The sequence below is a fragment of the Paroedura picta genome, chromosome 18 (assembly GCF_049243985.1).
Source record: "Paroedura picta isolate Pp20150507F chromosome 18, Ppicta_v3.0, whole genome shotgun sequence".
NCBI lineage: Eukaryota > Metazoa > Chordata > Lepidosauria > Squamata > Gekkonidae > Paroedura > Paroedura picta.
The window spans coordinates 7,666,051-7,692,375 of NC_135386.1; the positions used below are offsets into that span (position 1 = coordinate 7,666,051).

Sequence of the window (26,325 nt, forward strand, 5' to 3'; positions counted from 1 at the left end):
TAGAATCCCCATAAAAACCCCAATTAACATCAACAACAAGTCACATATAACATATAAGCTTAGGCGGTGGTCACAATTCTGATCGTAGTTACCCGGCTTCCCCCCCAAGTTCAGCCTGGTGGGGAGAATGATATTCAGAAGAGGGTGGCACCAATACTTTATGCTTACATGCTCTTGTTCCAACATCACACTCCCACGTGGATGTCCAGGTCTTTGGGGGACAGGACAAAGGTGACCAGGGAAGCCATGATCTCATTTCCCCACCAAGTAGAAGGCAAAGGAGCTTGTCAAGGAGAGTGCCACCATGGGGAGAGGCCCTCCTTACAGCCCCAGCGATCAAAGAAGTTTGTGTGGTGGGTGCACAAGACAGGGCCTTTTCACTGCTAGCCCCCCAATCATGGAACAACATCTGCAGACAGATGCACCTGGCCCCTTCCCTTTCCATCTTTAAGAGCCAGCTGAAGATAGTTTTATTTACGAATGTATTTGATTACAGCAGTCCTAAACTGTGGCTTCAAAGTTTTGGCTTTATGCATTTTTATGTACTCTATTTTATTGGATGTATTGTATTGTTTGTGGAAGGAAGGAAGGAAGGAAGGAAGGAAGGAAGGAAGGAAGGAAGGAAGGAAGGAAGGAAGGAAGGAAGGAAGGAGGGAGGGGGAGAGAGAGAGAGAGACAGAGAAAGAAAGAAAGAAAGAAAGAAAGAAAGAAAGAAAGAAAGAAAGAAAGAAAGAAAGAAAGAAAGAAAGAAAGAAAGAGAGAGAGAGAGAGGGAGGGAGGGAGGGAGGGAGGGAGGGACATAGGTAGATAGGTAGATAGGTAGGTAGACAGACAGATATGCCAGGAATATATAATTCAAAGATGCATCGAACTCCTCTGTCCAGCCTTGTCTGAAACTTCCCCCAATCTAAGGAGTGGGCAGAACTTGCTCAAGCTCTCTGGCCCCAAAGATGTCAAACTCGCCTTGTGGCATGCTCTCCCTGGGGAGATCAGAGCCCTGCAGGACTGAGGACAGTTCCACAGGGCCTGTAAGGTGGAGCTGTCCACAAGTCCTACAATGAAGGTGAGGAACAATTTTGAAATTCTGCCTGCCCTGCTCAAAACTTCTGCAAAACTATACTGTGAATCCATGCTTATAAATAAATAAGTATTTATTTTTGTAGCCCACTCTTCCTACACACTCAAGATGGGGGACAACATAGAAATATAAAAATATAAACGCATACCCTGCCACAAATTTTATTAGCCTTTAAGCTTCTATTAGTCTTTTCTACTGCCACAGACTCACACGGCTACTCAATTTCAATTATTCAATAACCAAAAGGTATTCAACTCTGCCCATTCCCAAAACGTACACAGACCAAATGGAGAAGGGAGGGATTCATTCAATAGGAGTCCTTTCATGAATGAAGCTTGGGTTAAGTCCGAGACTGGATTCCGGCTTAAATTTCTCTTTTAGAGAACTTTTTGGTGTTACGGAGTGCAAGTGACATTTTTGGCCTTTCTGTTGCTGACAGGTCTTGGAGTTATCATAATCCTTCTTGCTACCATGGTCACCTCCATTACTGGCTTATCAACTTCTGCAATAGCAACTAATGGGTTTGTTCGTGGAGGTAAAATCTTGAGGGTTCTAATATGTCTATATTTCTTAACATTTGGTAAGAGTTTTGCAAGTATTATTATTAGACAAGCCAGGGGGCCCTAGACTTAAAATTACAGCACAATGGACAGTAGACCTGCAGGGAACTAAAAGGTAAGCCATACAGTCAACTGTAGTCATAACCTATATTTTGATTTTTCACTTTTCCTGTGAATCACAAAGTTCAGCTCAGTTCACAAAGTGCAGAGAATCCTACCCGGGACTGACGGAGGATTTTAATCAATTTTTTTCTTGGAGATTCTTTTTTCTTTTCCTCTTTGATTAAAAACGAATCTCTTATTCAGAACGTTGCAGGTTGCGTTTCCACGGATGGACCGGAAGGGCTAACAAACATGACTGGCTGATTTCGAACACTCATGATGTTTATAATACTTTAATTATTTCAGAGGCTTCTGGGGACAAGGGCAGTTCCTTCTGGGATTCAGGACCAGAGTCCGGTACCTTGCTGGTATTTTCTTGATCCTGACAACTTAGCGCATCGCATGTATTTACAGATATAGTCGGACCGTTTTCCCTTCGCTCCAAGATGCAGGATTTTAGCACGTAATGATCCGGCCGAGGTATTTGGGTCAAACATCTGTTTTGGGATTTTTTCAGGTCTTGGAGTCGTAGTCATTTGCCTGAGTGTGGTAGTTACCACTTTAACAGGTATCTCTATGTCTGCCATATGTACAAATGGAGTGGTACGAGGAGGTGAGTACAGTATTATTTGAATGCGAGAATACGAAGCTTTGTCAGGAAATGTTAGCCGTGTTATTCCAGCCTGGCGGAATATATCAAAGCTATATTGGCCCAGGCCATGGGAAATAATTTGGATAGAGGAACTGAGTTAGAGGGCAGGAAGGTCATCTCATGTTAAATTACTAGTTCAGCCTAGAAAGGAGAGGACAGGCCTGTTGGTGCTTTCCAGGTATTTAGCCGCATGGAAGAATGTAAAAATGCGGCCCCCCCCCCTTCTATATCTATTGAAAACAGCAGTCGATTTATATAGCTGGAAGGCAAATTAGACAAAATAAACTCAGTAGAGTTTATGATATGATCGGGAGAACATTGCTCAGATACGGCATGTGTTTTTAAGCACTACAAGTTGGTCATCATTTCAGTATGTTTTATGCTAAAGGTAAAGGTATCCCCTGTGCAAGCACGTCTGGCCCTTGGGGTGACGCCTTCCAGCGTTTCCTTGGTACCCTGGTCGAGTACCAGTTGCAGCTACAGGGGGAAGCAAAATCACTTTGGAACAGATTTGTTCGTGTGATAAAAGTCACTTACCCTCTGCTGTGTCGGCAGGTGGTGCTTATTACCTCATCTCCAGGAGTTTAGGACCCGAGTTTGGGGGCTCCATTGGATTAATCTTTGCCTTTGCCAATGCTGTGGCAGTCGCCATGTATGTGGTTGGGTTTGCCGAAACAGTTGTGGAACTCCTCAAGGTAAGGATGGTTCCGTTACGTGTGGCTAACCCCCCCTCCCCCCAGTGAAACTTTGCTTAGTCATTTTTTAGACACACCGAGCACACGTCTAATAAACGCATTAGGTAAAGGTAAAGGTATCCCCTGTGCAAGCACCGAGTCATGCCTGACCCTTGGGGTGACGCCCTCCAGCGTTTTCTTGGCAGACTCAATACAGGGTGGTTTGCCAGTGCCTTCCCCATCATTACCGTTTACCCCCCAGCAAGCTGGGTACTCATTTTACCGACCTCGGAAGGATGGAAGGCTGAGTCCACCTTGAACCACCTGCTGGGATTGAACTCCCAGCCTCATGGGCAGAGCTTTCAGACTGCATGTCTGCTGCCTTACCACTCTGCGCCACAAGAGGCTCTTTATAAACACATTACGTATCAACTATCAGTGGATCAGAAGTCTCTAAATGTAACATAAATCCTAATTTATACGCTTTCTCATCCCTGTTGCCAGGTTGAGGAAATGTTTCTTACAGTGCGGGGTGAATTCCCGAATCACTAAAGGGAATTAAGGTGCCAATTAGCCTGCCAAGAACCTTGGTGATTGAGGCCCAACCAGCATAAGAAATATGAAATTCAGGGCTCATTACCCATGGAATGGGAAGATTCCCTCTGTAGTTGTTTCCGTCTGTTCTATGTCGCTGCCAACGCGGTCTTGCGCAAATGGTATCCTTAAGTTGTTTCTTTCTCAACATTTTCTTCCAGAGTAGCAATGCTATAATGGTGGATGAATCCAACGACATCAGGATAATAGGAGCCATAACGGTTGTGCTTCTTTTGGGCATCTCTGTGGCTGGTATGGAATGGGAAGCAAAGGTAAAGCACAATATTCAAAACGAGTGTTTAGAGAAAACAAACACCCAAGAGGATCACAATAAAATCAGAGTCTGTAAGAACAGCTCTAACAGGACTGTGACTAGCCCAAGGTCACCCAGCTGGCTGCATGTAGAAGAGCAGGGGATCATATCCAGCTCTCCAGATTAGACACCACCGCTCTTAACCAATACACCAAACTAGCTGTTTGAATGCCGTTCAATAAAAGAGCCAAGTATATGGAAGAATCAAAGTGTCCTGAACATGAGAAAATGAGTCATGCTTAAACCCTGCTGAAATCAATGAGACCTGAGCCACTAACAAGAACTCCCACTGATGTCTAATGTTCTCTGCATTTAGCCCCCAAACACTGAAAAACAGCATTTTAAAAAATGGCCAGCGATTTAGAAAATCCACAATTAAAATGGATTCGTTTTTATCTTTGCAGGCCCAAGTTGTTCTCCTCATCATCCTTCTTATTGCTATCGTGAACTTCTTCATTGGGACGGTCATCCCAAGCAGCCGTGAAAAAAAAGCAAGAGGGTTTTTCAATTACCAAGGCAAGTTTCTCCCCCCCCGCCCCATCCAGATTCTGCAGTAAAGATGAGCCACTTACAAGGGGTGGGGGGGAGCATGTCATGATCCCGCACGAAGCCAAAATGGGCAGATTCACGATGCCACGTCTCCAGCCAGCTACCAATCTGTTGCAATTGGAGTATATTGTGTAGACACAAGCAGCGTTCAAATAGCAACTAGAGCGAAGTGCCACACAGAACCTGCAAAGTGCGGGCCGGGTTTTCATGACCTGCCTGGCTCTAGCCCGCCAGGGGGATCTATATGTCAAGCTGCTCTTGATGCTCCATTAAGCATTCTGGGTCGCCTTCCTCTCGGAGCGTCCTCTGAGATGGAGAGAGACGGCGTGGCTCTGAAAGATTGAAAGCATCAATCACCGCCGTTCGGTGTTCCATCAATGCCCCTTTCTTTTGCAGCCTCGATCTTCGCCGAAAACTTTGGGCCAGATTTCAGAGAGGGAGAAGGTTTTTTTTCGGTGTTTGCCATTTTCTTCCCAGCGGCCACCGGAATCCTTGCTGGGGCCAACATCTCTGGAGACCTGGAGGTGCGTCTTTCCGATGACCGACCGAATGCGTCTTTCCAATGTTACACCTTAACGTGGCCGGAATAGAAAGCGAGCCGTTGTAAAGTTCTTTCAGAGGACAAGGTGTAAATGTTTTATTAGCATAACAGAGGCAATGCCTAATAAGTGAAACTGAATCGTGACAGTCATGGTCTTTCAAACTGGTCATGGGAACCAAAGAACCATGGCTCCAAGGAAAATATTGCCTAGGACATTTCAAAAAGAAGTTCACACTATGACCGTTTATGCACTGGGAACTTCACTGACCCAGGTTCCATGCAGGAACACAAATCAGGGGCGGATGAGGTGCACCAGGTCAAATGCTCCCTCATGTGGGTGCAAGAAGAGGTGGGGCAACCTGCCATGACTAAAACTCCAGCCTGCAGCCAAGCATGAAACCTCCAGTGCATAAACGGTCCATGCATCACAATCCGTAGTAGCTCCTCCGCTCTGCAGGTGCAAATTCTTGCACGAGCTCTTGCACAATCCGATCGCCGCCTGCAGATTGAGGGGCTGCACGGTGCTCTATCACAATCGTATGAAGACAGGCCCCTAGCGAATTCCCCACTTGCATAATCTGCCGGAACAGAGCTGGCTGGGCAAAATTTATCTTATAGAAACAGACTATGAAATGTTAAAAGGCCACCAATAACTCTGGTAGCGCAGGATTAATGGACTCGTTATCAGGGTACTGCTCATGGAAATGAGCAACGTAATTCCTATTACTACAGCTTTGCTAATTCATTAAAAAGTGTCCACATGGCGAGAGTGAAACTTACAGTCGGAGGGGGAGAAGGAAATGCACCGTCTTCTCTAAAATGGGTTGGGTTAGGCAGAGGAATCAGTCCTGATGGTTTCCCTGGGCCCAGTTCTGGTAGGGTTATGACAGGTTCGTTTGCCTTGCTCATTCCCCCAACTTGTCATGCCTTTTCCACAGTGGGAATGTGGCAGGCTGCAACAGCTTGTCCGGGAGTTCATTCCACCCGGTAGGGGTCAGGTGTGATCGGTGGTTCCTGTGTAAACACCGGATCGTACGTATCCCAGAACTGAATATGAATTTAAGTGTAAGACCGAGTTCAGATTTTGGCGAGAAATCTGGAGTCCTGCGCCAATCTTTTCTGGACAGCCTTTTAAAAAGCAGCCAAGAAAACCCCTTGCTGGCACAAATTGGAACATTTGGTTCCAAGTGTGATTCTTTCTATTTGTATTCTCGAATTTGAACCTCTAGCCTAGAGGGTGACATTTCCGAGGTTATGTATTAAAGGATGAAGGATACAGGCGCGGTCACATGCTAACACGACTCCAAATGCTGCAAGCCTCATAAAGAAAAATACAGCGTTCATAACCTTTGCAGTAAAGTCATGCAGTTAGTAACATTAACAGCCTTTGGGAGCAAAACTCCTGACGGAATTCTAAATGTCACCTTTGTGCCTCCACACTCCTGCTTTTTGACATTTCGTCAGATCAGGGCCCGTTTCCCAGCAATGTTCAGTAAGTGAGGCCACACCCTTTTATCTATAATATGACTTTTTTTAAGTGGAATTTTTTAATGGGCTGTGTCGGTTTTATTATTTCAACAAACTTCACACGGCGTAGCCTATAAAAATCACCCATGCAAAGCAACACACAAAAGTACCCGATGGTCTAGACACTTTCAAACTTTGCGCCATACTCCCAGAAGGACAAGGAAGTTTAAAACAGTGGTCCCCAACCTTTTTATCACCGGGGACCAATCAACGCTTGACAATTTTACTAAGGGCCGGGAGGGGGGGTAGTCTTTTGCTGTGGATCGTCGCCACTGCCTGGAGCCCCTGCTCCACTTGCTTTCCCGCAGGTGCCCCTGACTTCCCGCCGCCCACTGGGGGGCGCTGCCAGCAGCAGCTGCACAATGCCACAACAAGGGGGAACCCCAGCCCCATGGCAGCCACTGGAGAGCACCAAAGGTGAGCCGGTGGCAGAGTGGCAGGGCAGCCCCCGGGGCAGCAGCTGGGGAAGAGGACGAGGAGGAGCCGCGGCCCGCTACCGACTGATCCATGGACTGGTACCGGTCCCCGGACCAGGGGTTGGGGACCACTGGTTTAAAACACAATTGTGAAGAGCCTTCTGCTCCAGATCTGTATGGGGATGTGAAAACGCAGAGGATGAGCAGCCTTTTCCTCATATTAAAAGAAGGAAGATTTCACTATAGCCTTTTCCTTTATTGCGTTCCAGGACCCACAAGGCGCTATACCCAAAGGAACCATGCTGGCCATACTGATAACAACTGTTGCTTACGTCGCTGTCGCCATCTGCGCAGGTGAGGAAGAAGCAGACGTTCGTGTTACAGTTCTTCTTCTTCCTCTTTCTTCTTCTTCTTCCTCTTTCTTCTTCTTCTTCTTCTTCTTCTTCTTCTTCTTTTTCTCCTTCTTCTTCTTCTTCTTCCCTTGTTGCCGTTGGGGTGAAATGCACACTAGGCCATTTGACAAGGCAGGGGTTGCTCTTCTGTCTCAGAGGCTTAATGAATCACTGTTTTTGGAACCAGGAAAGGGTTTTTTTCCCTCCAGGTCAGACAGACCGGCTGGCTAGCATTCAGGGTCAGGGCTGGCTGCATCCAAATCCAGAAAGACAACTGCCAACTCAAGATCCCGGCTGGAGCAGAAAGCTCACGCTGGAGCCAGAGGCTGTTCTGTAGCCCGGGCAAAGCGGTCCCCTTGTCCTCGCAACCAGCCAACCCAGAAGATTTATGTCAAGCCCTGAATCGCTGAACAGGCCCTTAAAGGCTTTCGTTGATCCCTGCTGCATCTTTCAGACCCTGCCGACTTCCCTGATTAGAGAAATGCATCTGGAGATGAACCTTTTGTGCGTTTCGTTCATATCCGAGGCTGCGACCTATACGGGAGGTTAAATGCAAAGCCCAGAACCATCATGAATGGTTTGAGAAGGGAGAAAACGCCTCCATGCCAAGAGTACAGGAGTGGAAATACTGACAGATACATAGCGAGCCTAAGAGGATGGGGGTACTGTGAGAATATCTGCCTCTTGTCACGAGGAACTGAACTAATAGTCTGCCGTTGTTGTTTCCCCAGCTGCGAGTGTCGTACGTGATGCTACAGGGAACGTTAATGACACCGTTGTCTCTGGAACGCATTGCAATGGATCATCTGCGTGTGCCCTGGGCTACGATTTCTCCAGCTGTAAAACGCAGACATGTGGTTATGGGCTGATGAATAATTTCCAGGTTCAAAAGAGCTCTAATTATGCAATTTGTGTAATCATATGTGTGGTGTACAAATGAGCGGAAGAGGCACTGTATGTAATAACTAACTCTAATAGACTCGCCACAAGCAAGCGGTAGCCTGGGTTGGTTGGGGATCTTTTCGGGAGCTCTACTAAATGGCCAGCGGAGATATATGATCCATGCAGATAGGTTTTGATAGAGCGACTGGGTCAGTCACCCTGATATGACCTCATCCAAAAGGCCAAGAAGCAAGGCTTTATTCAAGTCTTTTTGAAGAAGAAGAAGAGTTGGTTCTTATATGCCGCTTTTCTCTACCCAGAGGAGGCTCAAAGGGGCTTACAGTCGCCTTCCCTTTCCTCTCCCCACAACAGACACCCTGTGAGGTGGGTGAGGCTGAGAGAGCCCTGATATCACTGCCTGGTCAGAACAGTTTTATCAGTGCCGTGGTGAGCCCAAGGTCACCCAGCTGGTTGCATGTGGGGGAGCGCAGAATCAAACCCGGCTTGCCAGATCAGAAGTCTGCACTCCTAACCACTCCACCAAGCTGGCTCTCAATTTGGAAGATGAATTGGCTGATAAGCATGACCTAATGAAGAAAGGGTTGGGTGGGGATGAGAACTACTCTCTGCCTCTCAGGTTTGGCCTACAGAATGAGGTGGGATTGAGGAGATAGCAGCAAAGGAGAGCGCCAAAGTTTTAATGCTCCTCTACAGGGAAGCCCTCCCCATCATAAGCAGAGAACTAATACAGAAGGAACTAATACTCCATCCATCCATCCATCCATCCATCCATCCATCCATCCATCCATCCATCTATCTATCTAGGAGACTATTCCATGTACGAATTTCCCTTTGGGGAGGTACGTGGATTACTGCCATTTAAAATCCAATTCACTGCTTCTTTTGGCACCCTGTTCTTAATGACACGCCTTGCCAAGGAAATACAGGAGCTATCCTTCTGACTCCAGTGGGGACGGGACAGGATTCAATTACAGACTAGTTCCCTGCAACAGCAGCAGCGTCTTGTTTTCCTAACAGCAAAAGGAGCCTGCTGTGGCCAAAGCACAGCTGTTCAGGAGGTTTTTAATAGGTGACAGAAAGGATAAATAGAGAAGAGGTGACAAATGGTAGTGCATAGTATTATCAGCATTATTGTGATTCAGTGCGGCAAGCGTGGGGGATTTATGATTCTGTTTGTACCGAGAATCACCTGAGCTTCACGGCTGCCTCTTGTTTTTCCCCCCTCCCGCAAAGGTTATGAGCATGGTTTCTGGATTTGGTCCCTTAATCACCGCAGGAATATTTTCTGCTACTCTTTCGTCAGCGTTAGCCTCACTTGTCAGCGCACCCAAGGTTTTCCAGGTACATCCAAAGGGACAACGGTCCTCATTCTGTATTTTTCCTGTTGAACTGCACGTTCCCTGGATTACATGGACTGGAGTAACATACTTGCAAACCCTGCATTTCTGAAAGCAGTTCTGCTCTTTCAACAGGCCCTCTGCAAGGACAATATCTACCGAGCCCTCCACTTCTTTGCCAAAGGATACGGGAAAAACAACGAACCCATCAGAGGTTACATCCTAACTTTCCTCATTGCCATGGCCTTTATTTTAATTGGTGAGTATTCAGACAGCTTTTCAAATTCTCCCTCTAGCCCCTCCTCCCCCCAATTAAGCCATTCCTCAAGCTTCAGAAAAAATTGCCATTACAAACAGGAAATACACTTTTTGCTGACACTGATGACAAATGCAACTCTTTTAAAGCTGTTAGGTAAAGGTAAAGGTATCCCCTGTGCAAGCACCGGGTCATGTCTGACCCTTGGGGTGACGCCCTCTAGTGTTTTCATGGCAGACTCAATACAGGGTGGTTTGCCAGTGCCTTCCCCAGTTATTACCGTTTACCCCCCAGCAAGCTGGGTGCTCATTTTACCGACCTCGGAAGGATGGAAGGCTGAGTCAACCTCGAGCCGGCTGCTGGGATCGAACTCCCAGCCTCATGGGCAGAGCTTTCAGACTGCATGTCTGCTGCCTTACCACTCTGCGCCACAAGAGGCTTTATTTTCAAGCTGTTAATCAGAGCCAAAAGAAACAACCAGGATAGGACTGTTATGGCCACCCGTTAGTTTTGAACTGAGACTTAAGGTTATGCTACAGTCCTTGCTATTCTTATGTCCATTCCTGTAGCTCCACAAGAGCATGCATGCAATATACATATCAATCCATCCCCATGCACACAAACAAATTTCTTGGATGCAGTGTGACTGTGTAGTAACCAACATCACCTCTGTGGGCTTAGCTAGTGGGAGACTTGCACGTGCTGCTGCAGGGCATTTTAATTCCACATACAACAGCTGCCTGGCTACTGCAGGACTCAACAAATCCCAACGCCCTGAGTGTCTAGACATCTCACAGTAGTACCAAGCATTGGTAAGTGCCTCTTGGTGTTTCTCAGTAGAAGTACCGTGCTCATGTAGCTGAGGAATGCAGGTGAATGTTTTGTTGTGTCAAGGGCCATCAAGCTGCTTCTGACTTATGGCAACTTAAGAATTCATAACTTAAAGGCTTCACTGGAAGGGTATCTCATGATAAAAGCTCCATCTAGCCACGAGGACATACCATAGCAGCAGTTTCTAAACTGGCATCTAGTTCCCTTCTTGGCCACCACTGCCAAGTGACCTCATGTCCAGGGAAAAACAGGACAATTTTTTTGTACTAGAAGAAGAAGAGTTGGTTCTTATATGCTGCTTTTCTCTACCCGAAGGAGTCTCAAAGCGGTTTACAATCACCTTTCTTTTCCTCTCCCCACAACAGACACCCTGTGAGGGAGGTGAGGCTGAGAGAGCTGGGTACTCATTTTACCGACCTCGGAAGGATGGAAGGCTGAGTCAACCTTGAGCCGGCTGCTGGGGTTGACCTCTCAGCCTCATGGGCAGAGCTTCAGACTGCATGTCTGCTGCCTTACCACCCTGTGCCACAAGGGGCTCTTTTATACTCAATTATACTGTTCCTAATTTCCAGGAACAGCTATTTATGTAGTAGAGCGTAGATGGTAGCCTGAATTTCTCTTACCTTGTCTTTTTTTTGTTGTTGTTGCTTCCATTCCACATACATAAGATAATGCCCTTTCAGAGTGATTTTTCAGCTCGGTTTGCCTGAACAAAACAAGAAAATCTACTTCTTAAGTGCATCGGAAATGCGTTATCTAACATATATGTGAAATGGGCAAATAATGCTCAGGGGCAGCCGTATACATTCCATAGCCAACAGTATAAAGCACAAATTCAGTCCAAAGCTAAAACATATCAGAAAAGCCATGCCTATCAGAAAACTTGGCCAAGAAAGCTGAAACACATATATCTTTGTTCATGTAGCTATGAAATCTTCTAATTTCTGCAAAAAAATGTATAAGACCGTTTGTCTGCTAATTTGAAGATAGCTGCTTGAGTGGTTCTTTAAAAAATATCCTCCTGTTTTTGTCTTTTTTACTCTGTTGAACGATGTTTAATTATTTCTTTTAATCCTGCAGCTGAGCTGAACACCATCGCTCCCATCATCTCCAATTTCTTCTTAGCTTCATATGCCCTTATCAATTTCTCTTGTTTCCATGCATCATATGCAAAATCTCCAGGTGAGTCTATGGGAGGGCTGCACGTAATACCCACCAGGCATGTTATAGAACCATAGAATCACAGAGTTGGAAGGGACCTCCTGGGCCATCTAGTCCAACCCCCTGCACTATGCAGGACATTCACATCCCAATCGCTCATCCACTGTACCCTGCCACCTCCTTGAGCCTTCACAGAATCAGCCTTTCCATCAGATGGCTATCTAGTGTCTGATGAAAAACTTCCAAAGATGGAGAACCCACCACCTTCTGAGGAAGCCTGTTCCACTGAGGAACCACTCTAGCTGTCAGAAACTTCTTCCGGATGTTTAGATGTTGGATGCTTGATAATCCCCCCCCCCTTTCACCCGCATGCTTCTTAAAGACTTTTCAAGCCTCAAAAGCATGAGAGAAGAAATGCAAAATATCTTCAAAACTACAACACCCTAAAAATGACCCTCACGTCCATCCACTGCAGTCCAAGGCCCTACAGGGCCAGCATACATGGGAGGTGGGGTGTGCTTGAGTTGGTGATGTTGTGGAGGCCTAACAAGGGTGGAATTGGACCCGCAGACCATTTAGACTTTTGAATTCTTTCTCTCCTTCCTCTTTGGTTACCTGATTTAAAAACATTTAGCTAATGAATGGTCAGCCTTGTAAGTCAACCACACTTCTATAATATCCATATTTGGGATGCTTTGGGCTGATCCTGCATTGAGCAGGGGGTTGGACTAGATGGCCTGTATGGCCCCTTCCAACTCTATGATTCTGTGATTCTGTGATTCTATGATATTACCAGATTTCAGTACTAGTGCCATTTCGAAATCCCGCAAAAAGTATGAGCTCATAAACAAAGACCAAAAATTGCATGAGTTCCTAGAAGGAAAAGCCAGTGGCTCACATTTTCTAACTACAGAAATGGACTGCAAAAAAAACAGAAGCTAAGTATATCCCAGCAGCCGGCTCAAGGTTGACTCAGCCTTCCATCCTTCCGAGGTTGGTAAAATGAGTACCCAGCTTGCTGGGGGGTAAACGGTAATGACTGGGGAAGGCACTGGCAAACCACCCCGTATTGAGTCTGCCATGAAAACGCCAGAGGGCGTCACCCCAAGGGTCAGACATGACCCAGTGCTTGCACAGGGGATACCTTTACTTTAAGTATAGCTTGGCCTGCACTCACCCACTGCGACCCCACTGCCTAACCAACTGAAGCCTGCAAACCTATTTTATCTGTGGTAGAGGCAATTTCCTCTGACTGAAAACAAACACTCATCACACGCATGGAGATATTTATTTCAACAGAAGAGAAACAGACCTATTATTTCCAGTGTGGAAGAAAACATAGTGGTGACATAAATACACATATATATATATAAACGTCGGTTGTACAATTTCCTGCAACTGCCTGAGCCCAGGGGCAAGTTTAAAAAGAAAACGACTCCCCCTAACTATCTGTGTAGCTTCACCATTGCAAATTAGATACGCACTGGCAGGGACTTCAGTACCAATTACTCAATACACTTTGTACGTGTATGGTTTAGGATGCTGTAATTACTTAATATTCCAGGCAAAGCTATACTAATTTCTTCTTCGACAAATTTTGGCTGCTCAGTCCCATTCAGTTCATAAATGGAATAGCTGTGAGACAAGAAAAAAAAATCACCACTCTTTTCTTGCTAGGACGAGCCACGTTACTACTGCCAAGCTCCTTCTTGTATAGTTCCAGCGCTCTTAAAAAACGAAACTTCCAGGAATCCGTTCTCTTTGAGCATTCGACAAAGATCAACAGGGCAGGGAACAGGAGAGAGATTGGGAGAAAGAAAAACTGGCTACACCCAGCATTGGGCCACCAAACCCAAAAGGGGAAAAAATACCAGGTGACAGGTGACTGGTTTATTATACAAAGCCCCTACGCATTTCGCCATGACAGCTGCATGAGGAGGATCAGAGAATTCACCTTGTGCTGGACCTTTCTGATCCTCCTTGACGAAGCCTGCACAGTGAAATGCTTAAGGACTTTGTATGACAACAAACCGGTTACCTATCATCTGCCGCTTTTTCCCTTTTTGGTTTGCTGAGCTATTGGGAGACTCATGACCGGACATTCCCAGCAGCTTTGCAGCGTGGTTTATAGACGTGTAGGGTTCCAAGAGCCTCTTGTGGCGCAGAGTGGTAAGGCAGCAGACATGCAGCCTGAAAGCTCTGCCCATGAGGCTGGGAGTTCAATCCCAGCAGCCGGCTCAAGGTTGACTCAGAGGTTGGTCAAATGAGTACCCAGCTTGCTGGGGGGTAAATGGTAATGACTGGGGAAGGCACTGGCAAACCACCCCGTATTGAGTCTGCCATGAAAACGCTAGAGGGCGTCACCCCAAGGGTCAGACATGGCCCGGTGCTTTACCTTTACCTTTAGGGTTCCAAGGTTGGATCAGGGTCATGTGAAGTTGGGGTAAGTGGTTAGTTGGTTGCATTTCCCCCACCCTGGTCCACAAGTTAAAACTGGTTTCGCGGTGCTGTTACGGCCTGTTTGAGAGGCAGGCAAAGGATGCCTTCTTGTTTCAGAACACCAACGACCGAATAGCCGCCTCGTTTGCTATTAGCAAAACCAAAACACAACCCACTATATTTCTCCCATGGGGGCCCAACCCAAAACTGAAGCTGTAATTTGTCTGCAAATGGCTGACTGGGATATTTAATCTCCATCACATCTGCTTTGACCTTTAACGGCTAGTGCTTGTAGAAATGTGAGAAAGAAAGCGGGGGGGGGTGCTTGCTTAAAGGGGAATGATTTATCCTGCATCTGGTTTCCTCCGTAAAACGAAAATTACGTTCCATCATGCTGGAGAGGGAGTGTTGTGCGCGACATCCAGGACAAGGTGAATGTTTTGCCTGAGACCCGCATATCTGAGGGACGTCTGTCGCCTTATGCCCCCCGCAGGGCTTTACGCTCTGCAGGTACCAACTTGTTGGTTGTTCTTGGCCCTAGAGAAGCTCACCTGGCCTCAACCAGGGCCAGGGCCTTTTTGGTCCTGGCTCCTACCTGGTGGAATGAGCTCCCGGAAGAGCTGCGGATCCTGCAGGAGCTTTCAGTGTTCCGCAGGGCCTGCAAAACGGAGCTCTTCCACCAGGTCTATGGTTGAGGCCAGTACGGCCAGGGAGATCTTCATGGCCCCCCCTTCCAGAAGAGTGGTATGAGTGGTGCTTGCAAGTGACATCTACATCTCCTCCCTCCCACCCCTCTATGAGATGTTACTGGGGGGGACTGAGAACAGGGAGGGTTTTGTTTTTCCGCTGTATCTTTATGGGGTTTTTATTCAGACGTATGCAACCCGCCACAAGCTGTCAGGGAATGCCGGGCAATCAATCAAATGAATAATAATAATAATAATAAATTATCAGAACATGCTATCATATATAGCATGTATGTCTTAGTCTTCGAGCTGGTGCTTGCAATGATCAGCACAAAACATACATATGTTGTCAGTGCAACAGCAGCAATGTTCACACAAATCTAGGGATGAGCTTCAGCTATCTGTAGTACTTCAGAACCAAATACTGTGGCAAGATTGTGTGTGGGGGGGAATTATATATCACAGGCCAATGACATCTCTGGTAAACCATTGCCTGCAAACAGCCAGAGAGACATAAGCCAGGAAATGCCATGTCTCAGTGCTTTCACACGTAGTTGTGTTGAGAGCATAATATATGAGAGACTGGCTAAAATAAGAGTGTTAGAATCATAGAATCATAGAGTTGGAAGGGGCCATACAGGCCATCTAGTCCAACCCCCTGCTCAATGCAGGATCAGCCCTAAGCATCCTAAAGCATCCAAGAAAACTGTGTATCCAACCTTTGCTTGAAGACTGCCAGTGTTAAATTCTCATTGTGTAGTCTCAACCTCCTTGTTCTTCCTAACAGCTGATTTAACCCCCTTTGGCCTTCCGCAGGTTGGAGACCCGCTTTCAGGTATTACAACATGTGGGTCTCCCTTTTTGGAGCCATGCTGTGCTGCGGGGTCATGTTTGTCATCAACTGGTGGGCTGCTCTCATCACGTACGCCATCGAGCTCTTTCTCTATATTTACGTGACCTACAAGAAGCCGGGTAAGGCGAGGCACCGACTCGGCAGAGGATACAAAGGCGCCCATCTTCTGCGGGATCGTCTGTTAGGGGATGTTCTGACTCACCCAGACAAAAGTTGGGAAGTCTGTGATACTTATTTATATTATTATTATATAATAATTATAATTATGGTACAGATATGTGAGCAAATAGATGACAAAATGCTTCTTTCCGCTCAAAGGCCACAAGAGTCCAACAAAACATTAGGGGTGTTTTCTCCAGTGGCCGCATCAGAGGTGGGTCAATGCTGGTACTGTCATGAGCACCCACCATGTCCTGCTTTGAAAAGGCATTCTGTTACTGTGTTATTAAACACTGGGCAAATAGACATTCAGGTTAACATTCTGTGGCCAGAGCTAAGCGTGGCTCAAACAGAAATCAATTGCAAGGCTTAAACTGTAGAACTAGCTTTCTCAAGCAGGGTTTCGTGAAACCCTGGGGTTTCTTGATGGCCATGGAAGGGTTTCCCGAATGGGTGGGAGTTAATCAATTTTTTAGATATATTTAAAATTTGTTAAACATTTATTGGGTGATATGACCATAAATGGCCATGTTGACCCACCTACCACCTCCAAAATGGCCAATGATTGGTCTGAAGGAGAGGAGAAGGGGGGGAGCCCTGGGTGGGCGTGCACCCAGCTCTGCTTCCCAACCACATTCTGCATGATCGTACCACTTCTGGGGTTTCTCGAAGCCTGAAGAATGTTTCACAGGTTTCTCAATGGTAAAACAGATGAGAAAAGCTGCAGAGTTTTTTTACTTCTTACCCCCATGTGCTACTTTTGAAGTTCAAAATGGACTCTCTGCCACCACCATTCACCAGGAGTAACTACACAGATCTGCCAATCAGACTACTCCTTTGAATTCTTCCCTAATCTGTCCCCTCCCTACATTCTCCTCCTTTTCCCCTGGGTGTATTTAGTGCAACTCTAGTGGAAGATCAGTCTTTTTAAAGCAGGAATTTTGCCTAAGAACAAGTGGCAATATTATGCACTCCTTCCTCAGATACTTAATGTTACTTGGCATGAGGCTGCTGCAGATTTCATCTGGTGTACACTCACTCATGCTAGGAAAACCTCTGGGGAAAGGCAGCTTCTGAAATACTGCTCCTCTCCAACTCCGAACACATATTTGCTAATAAAGCTTTTTATGATTAGTACAACCTGACCTTTCTCATACAAAAAGGGATGGGAAAAATCAGATGTTCTTTCAGTTCTTTTTAGAAGCCAGTCTATATACCCCGTCCTTAACATATTGCACAAACACATTCGTCCAAATGAATGAAGAACAAAATAGCTTGCATCTGAATAATTTTCTACCCGGAATACAAAACGCAAAATTAATTTATCTGGTCAGTACTCATTCTAATGTCTCCCTTTCCCCCAGATATGAGATAATTTAGCCAGGTCTCAGATTTTCGGGGGGGGGGGGATGTATCTAGTCCTCCCTGTTGCAGAAGGAAAATACAGTAAATGAAAAATCTATCTGGAGGAACATAGGACTCACACATATCCTCTCCTTCATAGGCCAGGCTTTGGAAAGTAAGAATTTATGCTTTCATGGCTAATGACCGTTACTGCAGAACTGCAGTCTATGGTTTGTTCTCTTCCCTACAAATCAGGAGTTCATGCTTAATTGCAGGAATCTAACAGAAAAGAGTAAACCTTAGTTTGTGATTTTTGACATAGCAACAAACAATAAATGGCTGGTTTGTTTTGAGATGCATAATTATGGGGAGAGGGATGGAGTGCACAGTTCTGAGGATCATGGTTTATTACTACAGTCAAATGTGACTTTGTGACTAAATGTGAGGGGCAACTTCTGATTCTATGACTTTAGCAAATAACTAATGATTAAAACAGAACTAGTGATCTACTCTTAGTTCTGTCTATTAGTAAGAGATGTTAAAAACGGAATGCAATGTATCTGTTTAGCATTCTACGCCTCTCATGGATACTGCTTACAGAGTGCAGGGGGTCAACTTCTGTCAAAGAAGGTAAATGATTTTGTAGGCGTTTAGGTTTAATACGCACTGGTGTGTTTTTCCTGATACAACAGAGGTAAATTGGGGATCATCTGCACAGGCACTCTACTACGTTACAGCCATTGACAGTGCTCTGGAGTTGACTACGGTGGATGATCACGTGAAGAACTTCAGGTAATGGCTCCATGGCAATGCTCAAAGATTTGTTGTGACAAAACGCATAACCAGATTTAATCCACCTCCTTCTGCGGTTGCAGGCCTCAGTGCATAGTGTTAACAGGCGAGCCCATGACAAGACCGGCCTTGCTAGACATCACACATTCGTTCACAAAGAACAACGGCCTCTGCATTTGCTGCGAAGTATACACGGTAGGTTCCGTGAAGTCAAGTTTGCATTAGGGATGGGTACAAACCTAAATAAGGTTTGGTTCGAGGCAGCCCGCAAACTGAACGCTGAACCAAACCAAGCCCAAATGCACCATACCAGTGAGTTTGGTTCCCCCTTTCTCCTGGCCGTGGCTAGTTATGGCCAGAGAAAGGGGGGAGATTGCCCAGGAAGGGTTAAATGAACCCTTCAAAACCCTTCACTTTGCTTCAAAAACTGACAGGCTTAATGCTTCACAGCCATTTAAACTTAACAGATGATGAGCGGAACCACCCTATTGTTGGGATTAAATGGCTGGCAGCTATTTTAGCCTAGTAGTAGGGAAGATGCTCCCATCAACTGTGAGACTGAAATGGCTAGCAACCATTTAAACCTAACAGGTGGGCAGGGCACCTTTCAGCTGTTAGGCTGAAATGGCTGGCAGCCATTTCAAATTAATATGTCAGCTGTGGACCTGCATTTTTCAGCTGTTTTAATGGCCAGTTTAGACTGGATTGTCCAGCTGAGGCTATCAAGAAACAGGTCTTGTGGGGAGAATTCTCCCCACAGACTCCACTGGGAAACGTGGTTTAACCAGACTGCTCAACAGAGAACTCTAACTTCAGGCTTGGCTGGGGCTCTGCCAGGCAGCTCAGCTGAAATCAGACTGCCCAACAGAGCCTGCCAAACAGCTAATCCTGCAGGATGTTGTCTCTGCAGCCACTTCTGGGGCTCTGCTGGGCCAACCACTTTAGACTGGACGGCCCAAAAAGGCCCACCCAGGAACTGGTCCTGCAGAGGCAGGCTTGGCTCTGTTGAGAGGTCCAGTTTATACCCGACTGTCCAACAGAGCCTGCCCAGGAGCTGACCCTGAGGCAACTCTATAGGAACAGTTCTACGTCCCAATCAAGGATGTTGATTGTCTTGATCCATATGCTGAAGACAGCCATACATCATCAAATTAGGTCCATGATCATAAAAATTTTTCCAGGGGTTTATCTCCTCCCAGAGGAGGGAAGCAGGGAAATGTGTCTGTGTGTGTGTGCTTTACTAAGGATTAACAATGGTCACAAAAGCTTGCCCTTTAATATAGGATTGAATTTATAATCTAAAGGGCACGTTGTAAGAATTGTTCTCAAATCTGTTTTGATTATCTAAATTGTTATTTTTAACTGTTCCAGTGTTTCTCTGGATTTGTATTTAATTGGCCATCTTAGAATGCAGGAAAGGAGGAATATTTTAATCTCTCAGTTTAATAACACTAAAATAGTACAGGACTGAAGCAACAATTTTAAAAAACCTAAAATACTCTAGGACTACAGAACAGACTGATGCAGAGGCTAGCTGATCTCTCTTGCCAGAGTTAACCTACACAAGTGAAGTTCACAGAAATGTTACCGTGTTTTCCTTTAGGGATATTACTAGGCCCGAAAAGACTCTCAGGTCAGCAAGATTCTTTTTTTTAACTTATTGCTTTTCACACAGTGTTGTTAGATTTTTATTTCTGCCAAGACTTAAGGTAGCTTTTTTTCTGTGCTGGGGTAAGCATTTTGGTTGTTTCCTCTCTTCTTAGAAAATTTTAGCCAAGCTGAGTTTTATTGGCTAATAAAACTTGTAATACAATGAACTTCTGTGATCTGCGTAACGGGGAAAATAAGGTGGGCGATAAAAATATAATGTGCTGCCAATTGGGTGCCCATTATGCTTATGAAGACTGCTTACTTAACCCCTTTTGTCTGCCTTTATCCCCCCCCCCTAATGTAAAAAGTAGGGCTGTTTATATTGTGCAGGGAAAAATGTGTGCCAACAAGGATAGCGCCTATCCGGAATTTGCTGTACCTCGGGGACAATTTGCACAGGGAGAACTATTACTGGATTCTTATCAGTCATCATTATGACTTGAATAGCATCATCAATACAGACTCAAGGGACTTCCCGTCTAAAATCTTCCATAAAGGAGATAACCAAGAGAGGGGAGGTGGAGCAGGGCAAGCTGGGGAAGAGCCTTCAGTCGCTTATGCTCTGGCTTAAGTTTTTAGCAGATAAGGGATAATGTATTAGATACTAAAAGCTTCAAGGGGAAGGTAGATTTTGATGAAAGACTGAGGAAACAGGGGCTGATTCGCAAGAAATGGTAATGGGGAGACGCAGCCCCATCGGGGAAACCTTAATGTAGCCATCAATACGTACACATTTCTGTAACAGGGCAAATAATAGCTCCCTGGGATTATTTCAGACCCAAAAAAGGGAGGATAAGCTTACACCTGTTCTCCTTGCACACCAGAGTTCCAATCCAAATTGGGCCTGCACACCTGAGAATTACGTTCTGAAGTTCTACATGCAAATTTGATTTTAAAAAATCCCGGTGGCCGCCATGTGGAGCAGTTAACCTGTGGTCCTCCAGATGTCCATGGACTACAATTCCCATGAGCCCCTGCCAGCATTTGCTCCCCAGCATTTGCTGGCAGGGGCTCGTGGGAATTGTAGCCCATGGACATTTGGAGGACCACAGGTTGACTACCCCTGATGTGGAGGATACAAAGACTTTGTCATGTTTATGGAAGCTACTCCTGGGTATAACGGGCAGCTGGGGAGGAAAGGCAGAGCTGTATGTGGAATAGAAGGCTTCTAGGTGGCTGAGGGCTGATAGAGCTGGAGGAATGAAGGTCACAGGGGAGGGAACAAGGTCAAGAAGGGCACCGAAGTAAGGAAGAGGAGATTGAATTCGGTCTGGGAGCAAAAGATCATGAAGGACAACTGCTAATTGCTTCTGGGGAGTGACTTTGGTCAGGCCAGTGTGAGGAGAATTGGTTAACTGTCCTGGTCCAGTTCTCTACACTCCTCAGGCACTGATTTTTACTGTTACGCAAAATATCAGGAAGGCTGATTACGGATTTTGCATGGAATGTGTAGTTTGCCGGTTGCCTGCCGCTCTGAGTGGTGCTGTTCCATGAACATAATTGATCTCTTGGAACCCCACCCAAAGCCATGTGATACAGCACCCACTGGAGTGCTCCCACAACCCAACACCATGCCCCCTCCCCCTTGGGAAAAGCAACCACAGTGAGGCGGCCTCATTACATAAATGGCATACCAAAACAGCCCCCTTCAAGGATCTCTGCCTTGCCGTGGCAAGGGGGCTTGCGTAGTTCAATGAAGCTATGAGCTATGCCGTGCAGGGCCACCCAAGACCGACAGGTCATAGCTGAGAGCTCTGACAAAAGGTGATCCACTGGAGAAGGAAATGGCAAACCACTCCAGTATCAAAACAGGTGTGTGAGCTTGACCCTAAATCAAACACCTCATTCCAAAGACTTCCATTAAACTATGTAGCAGGTTGGGCCGTTATGTTAACATGATGATGCTATTTCCCCATTTTTATGAGTCGCCGATTCAGTCGTAAATAGGTGTGCTGAATGAATGAATGAATGAATGAATGAATGAATGAATGAATGAATGAATGAATGAATGAATTTATTGGATACAGCATAATGCCAATCATTCGTGGATAGAACATGTGTGTTAAAAATGTGTTTCTATGAGTTACGACTACAACCTAAGTGGTGTGAGCAGGCATCCCCTCTTTCGACGGGAAACGAGCAACGTTAACAGCAGGTATCCTTTCAAAAGGCTAAATCACTGTGGACTCCTTTGTGGAAATGTCTTTCCCCCCCTCGAATGCGCTTCCCATTGCCTCGCACAGCACATTCGGCAACTCCTTCAAAATTGACATCCTTGTGCGATGCATAATACAAAAGTCCCCTTCCTAATATATGATGGTGTCACGCAGGGCCCACGCAAGCTGTGTGTTAAGGAGATGAACGGCGGCATGGCAACGAAGCAGGCCTGGCTGACAAAGAACAAAAGGAAAGCCTTCTATGCTGCCGTGGCAGCTGACAGCTTCCGCGATGGAGTCAAAAGTCTCCTCCAAGTAAGCTCTTTATTTGCACAGCACACCCGAGAAGTACGGCTTGAAAGCAGCCCTCAGCCGCAGGAAGAATGTCTGTTTATTCATGACCGAGCTCTTGTTGTGTATATGGATAAGATCTTGTAAATACAGAGTGCAACCTGAGGGCACCTCTTTCGGTACTAAAGGTGGCTTCAGGAACCGCTCTGGCTCCAGGCGACGGAACTGGAGAACCAAGCCAATCAATTCCATGTCAAGTGAACGAGGGCTTTAATGGTACACAGCAAGGCCTTAATGGTACCCTCGCCGACATCTAAGGTGACACAGCAAATGAGTTCTCCTGAGTCCTAGTATGCAATGATATTGACTGTACTATGTCAATGTAATAATACATTGGAAATCACATTTCACAGAGTAAAATGCACAGGCATCGACATTATGGAGAGATGTTTATAGGGGCCCTTGTACCTCCATACAGCGACTGTAATTATAAATATGCATAACTGGAGATTCTGTGTTGCATTGAAATCAACAGGATATTTGCCCTAAGGAAGGGGTTTTGGGGCATAGCATTAAGTCTGTTATGTATCCCATCCTCTCTCTCTGTCTCTCTGTCTCTCTCTCTGTCTATAAGAGATAGAATTTATTTATTTGTATACAGCCATAGGCCTTTACAAAATCTAAGAGACAACATTATAAACAATGAAATAGAACAAAACTGTATAAAAACATAAAATTTAAAACCACAGAACTATGAACTATACCAGGGGTAGTCAAACTGCGGCCCTCCAGATGTCCATGGACTACAATTCCCAGGAGCCCCCTGCCAGCATTCGCTGGCAGGGGGCTCCTGGGAATTGTAGTCCATGGACATCTGGAGGGCCGCAGTTTGACTACCCCTGAACTATACAGTCTGTCTATCTAGTGGTCACCAATAAGTTTTGCAATAACACAAGTCATGTGTATAGGCACCGCCATATATTTCTTTGCATTTTTAAAAGTAGCCTTTCAGTACTGTGGCGAGCCCAAGGTCACCCAGCTGGCTGCATGCGGAGGAACGGGGAATCAAACCCAGCTCGCCATATTAGAAGGCCGCACTCCTGACCACGACACCAAGCTGGATGCCCCATTCATCACGCAATGCAGCCGTCATTAAACAACAGATCAACATGGTCCTGGATCCGCTACACTTACAGCACTAAATCCAACAGGTTAAATTCCTTTGCCATCAGTCACAAGTGATCTTTGTTTGGAAGCATACACTCCACACTTGCTTGGCTTTTTTGCCACTTTCTTGGAGTAGCACCAAACAATAAGTCCCCATAAACTGTGCATTAAGTGTACACAGGCAGGCCACTGGCCTCTTGGCATCCTGAAAACTGTACACTTCAAGCCTATGCAGGCTTACTCAGAAGTAAGCCTCACTGTGTTCAATTACATATAACCCCAAGTAAGTGTGTAAAAAGAGCCTCTTGTGGCGCAGAGTGGTAAGGCAGCCGTCTGAAAGCTCTGCCCATGAGGCTGGGAGTTCGATCCCAGCAGCCGGCTCAAGGTTGACTCAGCCTTCCATCCTTCCGAGGTCGGTAAAATGAGTACCCAGCTTACTGGGGGGTAAACGGTCATGACTGGGGAAGGCACTGGCAAACCACCCTGTATTGAGTCTGCCATGAAAACGCTGGAGGGCGTCACCCCAAGGGTCAGACATGACTCGGTGCTTGCACAGGGGATACCTTTACCTTTTTAAGTGTGTAAAGGACTTGTTTTGAACTTGAGTGAAGGAATGGAAACAGCTCCTCAGACTCTTACAGGAAGAGGACAGCAAATCTGCCATTGCTCTCATATTAAAGTGGGCACACGGATATTATGAAAATGCTGTTGGTCTTAAGTTATTCAACTGTTTTAATGATCACGCATCAGGAAAAAATGCAAATGAGTGCTAATTTAGCAAAAGTTACAGTTCTGTCATTTAAAAACCATTTCTAGCCAAGATGATTTAAAGCTAATCTTCATGTGTGCCGCTTGGGTACAAGCATGAAGGACACCCGGCAAATGCAATTTAATCTTAAATCCCACCAGAACATTACTCCAGTTATCTTTTGCCATTACTCCTCATTTTGGACAAACCTTGCACATGCATCTTTTTAAACGCCATGCTTTAATGTCGTTAGGCTTCTGGTCTGGGCAGGATGAGACCCAATACGTTGGTGCTTGGTTTTAAAAAGGACTGGAGAGATGCGACCGCTGTACAAGTTGAAAACTACATGGGCATCATACAGTAAGTTGAAGTCGGAAGGATATTATTTTGGGGAGAACTGGAATTTTGGGGGAGATCTCGTTCTGGATGATCTGGGGCCAAGGGACCAAGCCCTGTGAAGATAGGTTGAGGGACTTGGGAATGTTCAGGCTGGAGAAAAGGAGGTTGAGAGGGGACATGATAGCCCTCTTTAAGTATTTGAAAGGTTGTCACTTGGAGGAGGGCAGGAGGCTGTTCCCGTTGGCTGCAGAGGAGAGGACACGCAGTAATGGGTTTAAACTACAAGTACAACGATATAGGCTAGATATCAGGAAAAAAATCTTCACAGTCAGAGTAGTTCAGCAGTGGAATAGGCTGCTTAAGGAGGTGGTGAGCTCCCCCTCACTGGCAGTCTTCAAGCAAAGGTTGGATACACACTTTTCTTGGATGCTTTAGGATGCTTAGGGCTGATCCTGCGTTGAGCAGGGGGTTGGACTAGATGGCCTGTATGGCCCCTTCCAAATCTATGATTCTATGATTCTAAAAAAAAACAACAGAAAATATACGGAAGGATGATTAAGATCTGGAGTTCTAGTTTCAAATATGGGCTCAAGGAAAACAGGGGGCAAAATTACAGTCTCTCATCTTTGTGTCCAGGGAACAGAATGGCTTTAAAGGTTGGGAGAAGAACACCATGGCAGCTCTAGTGTATCTTATTGTCTACATATAATGGATTAACAGTCATGGTTCTCAGAACTGTAATTCTACAAGGAGCTCAAGTCCCAACAAAGAATTCTTGGCAAGCACGCAAAATTGGAGTTTCTAGAGTCCTTTGAGGAAATGCATCCCCACTAAACTGGTTTCCAATCCATATAAACTTGCAATCTTGATATCCCCTTTTGAATAAGGTATGTTCATAAAAGAGCAATACCACTGAGGACAAAAATAACTTCAGGATACACACGTGAACTGCACAGAAACTGCTCATAAGCCCAAAGCAGCCTGAGAAGAAGAAGGGCAAATAGAAAGAGGCACAACTTTTTTCCCCTCCTTTGATTGTTCAACTCAAAATCGTCTTCCCAAAATTGCCTTTTCACCAGCTAGGGAAAGGAACCTTGAGAGTAACTTTTAGCCTCCTTACTCTACTGGGACACAAGTTACCTTGTACTAAAGGGGGAGAAATCAGGGGAAAGAATCATTGAATTCCTCATAATATATAGATGTAGGAGGGGTGTTATAACAGGTCAAATATGGAGGTAGTAAAGTTGCAGATTAATATTACGATGAGATGGCAAACTACAACCAGACGATCTAGGGATATGAAAGGTGAGGAAGCAAAGCCGACTTGTTTTAAATACAGAAGAAGATTGTTCACGATGTTGTTCAAAATGAACTTTTAAAAATCAGAAATGTAATTGTACCCCATAGCGGCATAACAATATCTATGTAACCATGCAAGTATTGATACAGGCAATTGTAAGGTATTCCCGAGTTTAATTGTGTCATTTTTTATTTCAGTGACGCATTTGATTTTGAATTTGGTGTGATTATTGTTCGAATAAGCCAAGGATTTGACATATCACAAGCTCTTCAGGTTCAAGGTATGTAAAAAGTTGATCTCAGTCCTAGAATCATAGAATTGGAAGAGACCTCCTGGGTCATCTAGTCCAACCCCCTGCACTATGCAGAACACTCACAACCCTCTCGCTCATCCACTGTAACCTGCCACCCCCTTGAACCTTCAGAGAATCCGCCTCCCCATCAGATGGCTATCCAGCCTCTGTTTAAAAATCTCCAAAGATGGAGAACCCACCACCTCCCGAGGAAGCCTGTTCC

The 26,325-nt window shown here is 45.6% G+C and overlaps 1 protein-coding gene across 2 annotated transcripts in view; it reads left to right on the forward strand.

The window, feature by feature from the left end:
• SLC12A1 (solute carrier family 12 member 1) overlaps positions 1 to 26,325 on the forward strand; it is a 46,821-nt gene that overhangs the window by 9,221 nt on the left and 11,275 nt on the right. The window contains exons 5-20 of one of the 2 annotated variants that reach the window (XM_077318149.1): positions 1,518 to 1,613; positions 2,948 to 3,087; positions 3,822 to 3,932; positions 4,378 to 4,489; positions 4,919 to 5,046; positions 7,276 to 7,360; positions 8,130 to 8,281; positions 9,535 to 9,642; positions 9,774 to 9,897; positions 11,806 to 11,907; positions 15,828 to 15,983; positions 18,060 to 18,159; positions 18,243 to 18,354; positions 22,140 to 22,280; positions 24,425 to 24,531; positions 26,008 to 26,090. In XM_077318149.1, the coding sequence (XP_077174264.1) occupies positions 1,518 to 1,613; positions 2,948 to 3,087; positions 3,822 to 3,932; positions 4,378 to 4,489; positions 4,919 to 5,046; positions 7,276 to 7,360; positions 8,130 to 8,281; positions 9,535 to 9,642; positions 9,774 to 9,897; positions 11,806 to 11,907; positions 15,828 to 15,983; positions 18,060 to 18,159; positions 18,243 to 18,354; positions 22,140 to 22,280; positions 24,425 to 24,531; positions 26,008 to 26,090 (1,857 nt within the window). Of the gene's footprint in view, positions 1 to 1,517; positions 1,614 to 2,257; positions 2,354 to 2,947; positions 3,088 to 3,821; positions 3,933 to 4,377; positions 4,490 to 4,918; positions 5,047 to 7,275; positions 7,361 to 8,129; positions 8,282 to 9,534; positions 9,643 to 9,773; positions 9,898 to 11,805; positions 11,908 to 15,827; positions 15,984 to 18,059; positions 18,160 to 18,242; positions 18,355 to 22,139; positions 22,281 to 24,424; positions 24,532 to 26,007; positions 26,091 to 26,325 lie in introns of both variants that reach the window. The other variant, XM_077318150.1, reaches the window with a different exon arrangement.